This window comes from Lissotriton vulgaris, chromosome 9 (genome assembly GCF_964263255.1).
Source record: "Lissotriton vulgaris chromosome 9, aLisVul1.2, whole genome shotgun sequence".
Taxonomy (NCBI): domain Eukaryota; kingdom Metazoa; phylum Chordata; class Amphibia; order Caudata; family Salamandridae; genus Lissotriton; species Lissotriton vulgaris.
The window spans coordinates 1,228,237,773-1,228,249,885 of NC_141697.1; the positions used below are offsets into that span (position 1 = coordinate 1,228,237,773).

Genomic DNA, 12,113 nt, shown 5'->3' on the forward strand with positions numbered 1-12,113 from the left:
CCGATCCCTGCATAATGGGGGCATGGGTCGAGCCCAGATCCCTGCATCATGGGGTCATGGGCCGAGTCTCAGATCCTTGCATCATGGGATCATGGGCCGAGACCAGATCTCTGCATCATGGGCCGAGCAATGTACCCCATTAAAGGCCTGGGTTGTCACCTAAGCTTTCACCCCATTGTACTACATAACGGGTTTTGTGCTGACCTTTTACCTAGTTAGATGCTGCATAAATGTCTTGTGGTTTTCTCCGAAACCTAGCCTCATTTATTATGCATGAGGATTCTCAGAATCACAGCAGGACGACCAACTTCTGCAAATTCTGCATAATAACTATGTATAAGGGTCATCCCAATTGTCATCCTCGGCCAACATGACACAGCAAGGTAGAACCCCTGCGGACACCTTTTGGGTATATAAGCACCATATCTTTGCTGAGGCAGGCAGAGGAGAAAGACTTCTATGCTGACACGCTGACACGAGACACTGAGGTCCCTGCACGCAGATACTCCAGCTCACTGTGGTCTGACATTCCTCGCTGGGGTGTCCAACTCGAGACCAAGATGGGGTCCTTCGTTCTCTCACATCAGGTAATGGGGTTGGTTTTATCCTAGGGTGATTCTTGGCTACACACCTACATGCATGTTATGTACACTTAGGTACATCTAGTTAGGGTTAGCATCGTAGGAGTACGCATTATTACTGTCATGTATCTATATACCTGCGTATATCCATTGTTTTAGCACCATGGTAGAATTCTACCATCTACTTACTCTGTTGGTGCTTATAACTGTGTATATGTGTTTGTGTCTTATAGTTGTTGCAGCACACATATTTTACACTAGAATGACGCTGGTTCAATAAATGCTTATTGAAAACTTCCCCATCCTTTATTCTGTGTATCTCTCTGAGACAAAGTGAGCACGAATGACTGAGAGAAAAGTACTGTACTGTTTCCACGGGGTTGTCATGTTTGATAGTTGCCAGAAACTATTTTCTCCTTGGTAAGAGGGGTTCATGGTAACACTGTGAGCTAGCTGGTCTACAGTCAAACATATCCAGTGGGGGTGTCTGAAATCATTCGGGACACCAATCCAACAGTTTATTTTGTCTAAATGCGCAGCTCATACATAGATTTATAGGAACTTAATGACATGGATGAAGGTGCACTTTAAAATACACATGTTATGTCACACAGCTTATCACTTGACAAGTACTTTAGAGAAACTATGACTTGGCGGCCGGTATTTGATGCTGTTCAACCTTCTATGTAGGAGATGAAACGTGAAGATAGCCAGACACGAGCAATTACACAAATAATGATTTAAAAACACCCACTATTTTTGTATTTAATTCTTTCGTAACACTACTCATAACAGTGCAGGGTGAAACAGCACTTTACATCACACAAAGGTGACACATTAAACCATACAAGTGTGTTAATCAATGTCCAGGAAATGTAATATAAGACAATGAGGGTTATAAGATTCACAAATCACGTATCATCTATACCTGTAGACATTATAGAGTCAACCGTCAGAGGAAAAACACCAAAGGGGCCGATTACGATGCGGCCTGTGCGGCCTGCAAAATGCAACACACATAGAAAAAGGAAAAACAATGATATTTCTCCTTGTTGTGCCTCGTACATTTTTGGCACTACCTCAGATGTACAATTTCTCATAAATCTGGGGCAGTGCCAAAAAGCCATGGATGTGGCTGGGAACTGACATATTAGAATTGTAGAGATTTATTCTAGAATAAGAAATAGGGTCAGATAGGTAATTTATAAACCTGTTTGAGCATTTTTGCATTGAATTGGTCCCACAGCATCGTATTTTTGCATGTGCTGGGAACGCCCCCACCTACACCCATTGCACGCTGCTTTAATGCAGAAAACTGGGTTAAAGGGAATATTTACGAGGCAGCTTTAAACAAGCATTTGCAATGCAATAGGTCTCGCATTAGGAAAGTGTGAGCTATTGGTATTGTAAATGACAACTTTTTAAAAATATGTGTTAGCTTTGAAAATATATAAATTAATAGCATTGTTATTCACAAAGCCAATAGCTTACACTTTCCTAATGCGAGTCCTATTGGCTATGGCAAAGCTTGTTGGTAGCAAGCAAGGACACTGCTGTTGTGGTGCTGAGTTATGCTGTTGTGGTGCTGAGTGATGATGTGGTTGGGCTGAGTGATGTGGTGGTGTATTAGAGTGATGTGGTGGTGTCCCGGAGTGATGATGTGGTTGGGCTGGGTGATGTGGTGGTGTACTAGAGTGATGTGGTGGTTATTAGAGTGATGTAGTGGTGTCCCAGAGTGAAGTGGTGGTGTCCCAGAGTGATGTGGTGGTGTCCCAGAGTGATGTGGTGGTTTCCCAGAGTGATGTGGTGGTGCCCCAGAGTGATATGGGTGTCCCAGAGTATGGGTGTCCCAGAGTGATGTGGTGGTGTCCCTGAGTGATGTGGTGGTGTCCCTGAGTAATGTGGTGGTGTCCCCGAGTGATGTGGTGGTGTCCCTGAGTGATGTGGTGGTGATGTGGTGGTGCCCCTGAGTGATGTGGTGGTGTCCCTGAGTGATGTGGTGGTGTCCCTGAGTGATGTGGTGGTGCCCCTGAGTGGTGCCCCTGAGTGATGTGGTGGTGCCCCCGAGTGATGTGGTGGTGATGTTGGTGCCCCTGAGTGATGTGGTGGTGCCCCTGAGTGATGTGGTGATGCCCCTGAGAGAGTGGGAGAGAAGAGAGCGAGAGAGAAAGCTGGAGAGACGGAGGGAGAGAGAAGGCTTGGGAGAATGAGATGGAGAACATGAGAGAGAAAGAGAGAGATAGGAGAGAAAGAGAGAGAGAGAGATAGAGAGAGAGAGAGAGAGAGAGAGAGAGAGAGAGAGAGAGAGAGAGAGAGAGAGAGGGAGGGAGAGAGAAGAGGAAATGAGAGAAAGAAAGAAAATGTGAGAGGGAGACAGGGTAAAAGTGAAAACGATAGAATGAGTGAAGAAGTGACAGAAAAGTGGGGCAGTGAGAGAGGAGAAAAGGGGGCAGTGAGAGAGGAGAGATAACGTGAGAGTGGGCTGCGAGAGCAAGAAGGAAAGTGATGAATAATTCAGAGGCTGTGGAATGGAGCAAGAAAGAGACAGATAGAGGCGCACACATTTATAAATACATGTTTGTGCCTGAAAGGTGGTAAGAAATCTGCAGTGGCCTCAGTGCCCAATGGGCTCTTTTCTCGTTTACCAGCAGTGGTGAACTAAACTCATTCACCTTTCTTGAAGTAGGGCCTATGCACTATCACACGCCACTGCATGCATCACTAACAAAATGCACTACCAGTTCGAAATCCTACAGCTTAGCAAACCTGTGAGCCGCGTCTTGAATTTAGAGGAACTTTGAAACTGCAGAGAAATCCAGAGTTTACTCGTCAATGCCGCCCAGCTCCTGACATTTCCTTTAAGTCCCTGTCGTTTCACACCCTGACAGCCCCAGGAAAGGCCAGACAAAAGCCCAGAGATAGGCAGCGCCATTAGGATGTGTGTGCCAATTACATGCTAAGTACTTCTCTGCAGGGGCGTGGCTGGCACGGAAGCCGCCGGGTGGGGGAGGGCTGGATGGGTGCAGGGCTGGGAAAGGTGCATTGGTGTCAGGGCGGCTGCTCGCCGGCCCAGGGCTCTGGGGACAAGAGGGGTTGGCCAGGTCATTTTGCTGGAGATCTATCTAATCCCAAAAACTGTTTTTTAGCGCTAGAGTTAAGTGAATCAACATATGAAAGGCAACTATTTCTTCAGTTTGAATAAATCAGAAATATTGTAAGCGATCCCACTGCCATGTGAGTCAGAGCTTGCTTAGCCTTGCAGATGTCTAGTGAGGCTCACGAGCTTCGTGGATTGCTTGAGTTTCCAGGTGCAGAGTAGATCTGCATTGCATCCCAGAGTGCACGCAGCCATTCGACAAGTGTCACGTGATGTACGGTTAGTGTTTGAGAAACACGGTTGCTACAAACGTTTCGCTATCCAGGTGACATCTACAGTATTCCATTTGCTTTCCATCCCACATGTTTTGTTATAACCTCTCAATTATGTATTCGTTTAAATACCCAAGACATTCCATTCCTTTTGGAACGAGTATTCTAATTTTGCCAACATTTTAATATCTTCCTTGTGAATTTTGGTGAATGTGGCACTTATCACCACTAAGGCAAGTGATCCTGAACAGTTCAAGACATAGGCTGACCAAAGCGCCACAGTTTTCCTACGCTAAAGTAAGAAATATTCACTACAGTATGCATCTAATTGCAACGCTCTCGTGAGAGCCCAGTACAAGGATTTTTTTTTAAATGTGAATTAATTCAAATATTGGAAGAAGAAGCCTTGCCCTGGGAAGACCAAGTTTAGCACAGAGTGCATAATAGACGCATTGCACGATTACTGACCACACGCTGGTTAAAAGCACTAGAATGCTACCTTCCCTTACACAGTGCCCTGACAGGCATCATGCCACAAAAATAAACTCTTATATGCGGTAAAACATACACTGCCGTCTACTGTTTCTCAGAGACTTTGTAGCTGCAGAGGGTGCCAAGTTAAAGCTTGTACTGCGAGTGAGAGGACAGGCAATCGTTACACAACACCATATTAAACAAGCAATGTCCTGAGCAAATGGTTGGGGCCTGAAGCAGTGGAGTGGGAGAGGTGAGGGGGGAGTCACGGGGAGATTAAGGGACAGAAGGCAAGTGGCCGTGAAGTGCAGGCGGGGGGGCGGGGAGCAGAGCCTTTGAAGAGCCAGAGTGAGTGAAGTGAATAATTCGGGGAGGAGAACTGGCAGGCTGATAGGCAGAAGGCTCAGGCAAGATCGTGCATGAGGCGTGCACTTCCCAAAATCCGCTGGAGAGCCCTTGGCCTTAAATATGGTTTGGCTGCATTAGGGCTCTTTTCCTATTCCTGGGGAATAGGAAAGGGGCGAGCCCTAACAAAAAAAAGTAGCTTAATGCTCCCTTGTAAATATGGAGCAGGCTCCTGCGCCACCGAATGTCACAAAAAGTGACGTTCCGGCGGCACAAGGGGCCTCATAAATTAGGCCCTTTATTTCTTCCCAAATGAACCCTTCGTTCCAATCTTAGAATAACAACACATTGACAAATGAAACAATAAGTCTCTATACCTGCGACTCACAGTTTGCTCGCAGCCCCTTGAAGCCGGGAAACAGGTCACTGTGCTATATTAGAAGGGTTGCACCTTACGACTTGGAAGAAACAAAATGACCTGAGTGCCAGAAGCTGCAGCCCTTTTAACTCTCTACATAAAATACCAATCTTTGATCTCAATGTTACATAAGTGCTTTGCAGCAGGCGTATTAAGCCTGCAAGCTACTATAGGAGTCAAAACTGCGATTAGGCAAAACACTTAACTCTCCAAGAGCGGTGTTAATCCCTAAAGTTATTTTACCACTATTATAATCGGTGCACAGAGTTCTCTGCAGCAGGTGTTTTAGCCCTGAGGGATATTTTAAAATGCAGCCTCTTTGCGCCCAATTAAATAATCAAGAACAGATTTACTGTCTCATATGTCCTTCTGCCAATGTCAAAGCAGCAGGTTTTCATCAAAAAAATATCTAAGTTGACCGTCAGACTCTCCGCTGCACCGAACAACATCACCAAGGGTAGCTTTTGTGGGGGTCGTAAAACAGGGGCCTTCTCCTGGCCGCACCGGTCTCTCTCCTTCGAGGTTTGTGGAAAGGGCCACCCACTGAATCCTCCATAAGGGGTGAGGATGAGGCGTTCTTCCTCTTCTGGTACTTTGGTTGTGTTATCGTGTTTGCTCTGGTTGGTGGGGTGGACCCGCCGTTGGCCACAAGACAGGTGGCCTCCTCTGGCACCAGGCTTCAAACTTCTGGCCATTCAGGGACCTGGCTGTTCTTCTACCCCAAGGCTGAGCTTGGCATACCAATGGTGCCATGGGGCAGGGCAGGCTGGCCCTACAAGGGTGCTCCAATCCCTGTAAAGATTCTCCCCAAGGTGCCCTGGGAATCTGGGATGTGGCCCTCATGCCAGGGGGGCGAGTTTGGCAAAGTGCTTGGCACATCTACCACAAGATGTCGGGTGGGTCCCTGGAGCAGAGTTAAGGCTGGCACCATTCCCTATTTTGAGAACCGGAAGTAGGTTTTCAACAATTTGGCAACAGTTTCCGGGAGTAGGTGGGGGTCCTGTATGGGGGCTCCAAGTGAAGGGAGGGCTTGAATAAGGAGAAGCCAGGTGGTGGCCAATCATAACTCCAGTTTTATAGGGACTGGGAGGGCATGCTTTAACAAACCTTGCCCACACCTCCAATCACACAGACTCTTATTTGCACAAATCCCACCCATATGGAAAACCAGACCCAGCAGTCAAACCTTCTCCCACAATTATAAAATGTGGAATGACCAGCCGCCACACGCAACAGACTCATCCTCATCTCGGCTGAAGGTCTAGCTTTTCGGATAGTTCCACTAGGCGCTAGATCAGTGGCGGCATGCACAGGTAGCGCTGTGGGGCGTGGGGCAGGGGTAGGACTTACGACAGGAAAGTGGAATGGGATTTAATAAATAAAACTACTTACCTTGTGCTCGGCCGCGAGCGCAAGGTAAGTGGTTTTATTTATTTATTTGCTTTCATTCCACTTTCCTGTCGTTTGTCGAACTCCACTACCCCGCCACCGCCCCGTCTCACCACCCCACAGCATTACCTGTGCGAGCCGCCACTGCACTTGGCGTGGCTAGAATCACACCTGCTCAGCACCAGGAGACCCAGCTGGCTGATACCGCGCTCTACAAATCTGCATAACTAGCTCTCCTGTTTATTGTGTTATTTGGTATTCTTTTTTGTGTTGTTGTTCTATGCGGTATCTTTTTATGCAAAAAGATGTCCTGAGATTCTTTTTGAAACCTCAAACTCTCCGGGCTCGATTCACAGAACTAACTTAAGACAAAATCCTAAACTTACTCCTTTTGGTATTCACAGAAGTTAGGATTTTGTCTTAAGTCAGTCTTAAGACAAACTTAAGACAAAATCCTAACTTCTGTGAATACCAAAAGGAGTAAGTTGAGGATTTTGTCTTAAGTTAGTGCTGTGAATCGGGCCCATCGTATCCCAGGTGAGTTATTGAGTCGTACTTTGTCCATGGGGGCCCTACTTAGCTTGGGGGGGTCCCTCTTATTCAGCCCATCGTCCTGCACATCACAGGAGGTTTCCCTGGCTCCCAGGTGGCCAGCCCAGGTTTGGTTGAAGATTATCTCTGCTATCGTTTATAATAATAACTTGTTTTTATGTAGTGTTTTAAACCACGCATTGGCCCATTCTAAGAGCAGGAAAAACGAGTGTTACAAATATCCAATGTATTGAAAATATTTACTGACCTCGGAAGGATGAAACTCTTGAGTTGGCCTTACCGGGATTTATAATTACGGCCTGCAGAGTACTGCATGTTTCAGCAGGCAGCGCTTAACTCACTGAGCCATCAGACTGGCTATGATAAAAGCACAACTGCCAACTCTGACAGGTCATTGGCTGAGAGCAACAACTCAATCCCCTGGGTGGAGGGGGAGAGGGGGTGTAGGGCTCTGGGGTTACCAAACGTCCTGGATAAACGAGGCCCCCCTTACAGTTCATTGGGCCTCTCTCAACCCCCGAGGGTAACGAGGCCTCTGTGCAACTGAAGAGACCTGTCACTCAACATTACCATCACTGCATGGGTGGTAACCATGGACACGCACCACGCTCGCTTCCGAAGCATTGATTTGCGACCAGCTGGGTGACTGTAAAAGCAGGGCAGGGGCAAGGGAGGGAGGAAGCATCGCCTTTCGATCGCTAGATTTGAAGTGGTAAATCGTGTGTTTATGCGAGAACTATGTGGGGAAATTGTTGGAGCGCTGGAGCAGCGCCTATGAGCGACTAACAGCCGCTCAGGGCGCTTAGAACTTATTATAATAACACGAGAGTAAGTTTAGGAACAATTTCTAAACTAAACATCCCGCTTAAAAGCCTGTGACTGTCCAATCGCATATGATCTCTCATTGTTGACGCTGACAGTGTGTGTGTGGGGAGGGGGCACTGATACCCCAGGGCGGTATATGGTGTTCAAGCACTGCAGGGGGGGCATGGTTTCAAGCCCAGAGGGGGGGGGGGGGGGGGGTTCAAGCACTGGTACCCAGGGGGATATATAGTGTTCAAGCACTGGTACCCCGGGGGTATATAGTGTTCAAGCACTGGTAGCCAGGGGGGTATATGGTGTTCAAGCACTGGTCCCCAGGGGGGTATATGGTGTTCAAGCACTGGTACCCAGGGGGGTATATAGTGTTCAAGCACTGGTACCCAGGGGGGAATATGGTGTTCAAGCACTGGTACCCAGGGGGGTATATGGTGTTCAAGCACTGGTACCCAGGGGGGAATGTGGTGTTCAAGAACTAGTACCCAGGGGGGGTATATGGTGTTCAAGCACTGGTACCCAGGGGGTATATGGTGTTCAAGCACTGGTACCCAGGGGGGAATATGGTGTTCAAGAACTGGTACCCAGGGGGGAATATGGTGTTCAAGCACTGGTACCCAGGGGGGTATATGGTGTTCAAGCACTGGTACCCAGGGGGGTATATGGTGTTCAAGCACTGGTACCCAGGGGGGAATATGGTGTTCAAGCACTGGTACCCAGGGGGGTATATGGTGTTCAAGCACTGGTACCCAGGGGGGAATATGGTGTTCAAGAACTAGTACCCAGGGGGGGTATATGGTGTTCAAGCACTGGTACCCAGGGGGTATATGGTGTTCAAGCACTGGTACCCAGGGGGGAATATGGTGTTCAAGAACTGGTACCCAGGGGGGAATATGGTGTTCAAGCACTGGTACCCAGGGGGGTATATGGTGTTCAAGCACTGGTACCCAGGGGGGTATATGGTGTTCAAGCACTGGTACCCAGGGGGGTATATGGTGTTCAAGCACTGGTACCCAGGGGGGTATATGGTGTTCAAGCACTGGTTCCCAGGGGGGTATATAGTGTTCAAACACTGGTACCCAGGGGGGGTATATGGTGTTCAAACACTGCGGGGGCAATGGGGTTCAAGCACTGGTACCCAGGGGGGTATATGGTGTTCAAGCACAGCAGGGGGCATGGTGTTCACGCATTGGTACCCCCGGGGGACATGCCGGGATTATCACAGGTTGAGTACAAGGCGCGCTTCTTGGGTGATGACGCTTTGCGTAGCCAGACGTGCACAGCTGGCCTGGTGCAGACACGGTGGGTGGGTGGTGCGATGGGTCGTAAGAACTCCAGGCTAAACCCGGGCACGGGGCACTCCAAACATCTCGGAAGCTCAGAGTGACACATGGATGATGCAAAACAGAGAGGCCCCGCTGTGAGTGAGGACCTATTTTAAGACAGAGAGCTCATCGGATGGAAGGCTGAAAAGCACAGCGGGGCTCTCGGGGGCTGAAATCCAGCACCCTGTGTGCCTCGAAGTAACAACATATTCCATTCTAAGGATGTGGGCATGTGCCCGACGCTGTACCACCTCTCTGCGTTCAAGCGCCCATGGGGCAGCATGAAAAGAACCTCGTTTTAATCTCAGTAGGCTATAATTAAGGACCCTGAAATATGCGGGCTTGTAGCAGGACGTGTTCTGCATAATTATATTACATTTGCCACATAGTCCATCACCTGCTGCATAATCTACAGACTTTAAGGGAAAAAACATATTTCCAGCTCATATGGCTTAAAGGCGACTAAACGCAGGGACGTGTATTACCGAGCAGTAAAAGCCACGTGCCTGAGCGGACCGTGCGCGCCCAGTTATAATCCCACGATATACAATAGGTGCAACGCGCCCGCGTGTTATTATGCACCACACGTTCACCCCGTTTTAGCCACCCTCGCGTTGCATGCTGGGAATGGAATGGGAAAAGTGAAACCACAAGTCCCAGATTAGAAAGAGCTTCTGGTGAAAGTGCCGGGAGCGGCCCTGTTATACTGCCCGCCAGGCTTGCGCTCTCCGGTGGGCTGGTACTCACCACTCTACCAGTCACGGGGCAGGTACTCACCACTCTGTCAGGCGTGGAACAGGTACTCACCACTCTGACAGGCGCGGGACAGGTGGGGAAGGTACTCACCCCTCTACCAGTCACGGGGCAGGTACTCACCACTCTGCCAGGGGTGGGGCGGGTACTCACCACTCTGCCATGGGTGGGGCAGGTACTACCACTTTGCCAGCCTCGAGGCAGGCACTAACCACTCTACCACTCACGGGGTAGGCACTCATCATTCTTCCAGTCACGGGGCAGGTAGGTACTCACCACTCTGCCAGGGCTGGGGCAGGTACTCGCCACTCTACCAGTCACGGGGTAAGCCCTCACCACTCTGCCAGTCACAGGACAGGAACTCACCATTCGATCAGTCATGCGGCAGGTAGGTACTCGCGACGCCACTCTGCCAGTCACGGGGCAGGTACTCACCATTCTTCCAGTCGCAGGGCAGGTAGGTACTCACCACTCTGCCAGTGACGGCGCAGGTAGGTACTCACCACTCTGCCAGTGACGGCGCAGGTAGGTACTCACCACTCTGCCAGTTGACCTCTCCACCGCCTTCTTGACCTTGCCGTAGGTGCCTCGCCCCAGGGTCTCTTGCACCTCGTACCTGCTCTTCACGCTGTGCTTGTGGTGATGCTTCTTGACTCTTGCGGGTCCCGCGGGGCCCGGACTCCCGCTGGTGGGGTCCCGGGGCCCCCCTCCTGCACCCCTCTCCGACCCTCTGTGCTTTGCGCTGAGGCTGGTCACCAGGTGACCGCCGGCCAGCCCCCCTTCCATGGTGACCGCTCCCCGGTCTGTGTCCCGACTCAAGGGGGTGACCCCGGTCATGAGTGCGGCGTGCGGGGGGCGCACGGGTGTCCTCGGTTAGGGGGGGGGGGGGGCGGGACTAGAGGGTTCTCCTCAGCAGCATCTCTCTCAGCAGCATCTCTCTCAGCAGGGAGTCTCCCGTGTTCATCGCCTGGTGCACTCCTGCCAAGGACCACACTGTGCTTCCGGGTGGATAGCTGCGCCGGGACTTCTAGCAAGACACTGAAACCTCTCCTCCTTAACTCAGTGCGTAGCCCCCCTTCTTCTTGGAAGTTCCTCGAGGGGACTCAGTTTGCTGCGAGGAGCTATACAAGGCTCTCCATCCATTCATTCATTCATTCATTAAGCCTTCTTCCTGTAAAAGCACCCTAGTGCCGGGAGTGTTTACGAGGGACAGCGCCCCCTCTCCGTCTCAGGGGTGGGCAGCAGCCTCCTCGCTGTGACTTGGCTCTGGGTGGCACGGGATCCCCTGCACGTCTGCACGGTCACCACCTCCTGTCAACATCCTGGAGTGCCCCCTGCACCCGGGCTGGCAGCGCTAGTCATCCTGCTGCGGTCTGCCCTCTCCGTCAGGCAGGGGCGGCTGTGCCCAGCTTCCCTGGGCAGTGCTGCGGGGTCTCTGTGGGGGTGTCCTTGTGGGCAGTGATGCTCCTGGTCTCCTCTGCGGGGGGCGGGAATGACAGCAGCCCTCCCTATGGGTTCCACCCTGCACTCACCACCTGCGCCTGGGCACACTGCGAGCAGGTTCTGCCACCTTGATCTGCCAGCGCAGAGTGTCTTGAGTGTCAGTGGGGTCTCTGTGTGGGCACTGATGCCCCCTCGTCTCCTCTGTGAGGGGTGAGGAGTGACAGCAGCCCCCCTCTCTCCGTCAGCAGCACGGGTCTGCCTCCTGCACACAGCGCCTGTGTGTATTCACAGTGCCTGCAGGCGCTGCCTCCTTCCGGGCACTGCTGACAGAGTGTATCAGGGGCCTCTTCTGAGCCCCTCCTCTCACGGCGATGTCAGAGGCCCCCTTATCTCCTGCGCTCCCCATACACACCCTGTGTGTCTGTGCAGTCACTGCCTGCAGCCAGCCTGGGCTGTGCCTGCTCCCGGGCACTGCTGGCAGAGTGTCTCAAGGCCCCCCCTCCTCTCACGGCGATGTCAGAGCCCCCCCTTATCTCCAGCAGCAGCAGCAGCTCCGCTCTGCCTCCCCACACACACCCGGCGAGTCTGTCTGTGCAGTCACTGCCTGCAGCCAGCCTGGGCTGTGCCTGCTCCCGGGCACTGCTGGCA

The 12,113-nt window shown here is 51.0% G+C and overlaps 1 protein-coding gene across 1 annotated transcript in view; it reads right to left on the reverse strand.

Moving 5' to 3' along the window:
• The window catches only part of LOC147693115 (NUAK family SNF1-like kinase 1), a 112,946-nt gene extending 101,194 nt beyond the window's left edge, over positions 1-11,752 (reverse strand). Inside the window, exon 1 of the mRNA XM_086939364.1 lies at positions 10,560-11,752. Coding sequence (XP_086795490.1) covers positions 10,560-10,859 — 300 coding nt within the window. The 5' untranslated portion in view covers positions 10,860-11,752. The remainder of the gene's footprint in view (positions 1-10,559) is intronic.
• Between the last annotated feature and the right edge of the window lie 361 nt (positions 11,753-12,113).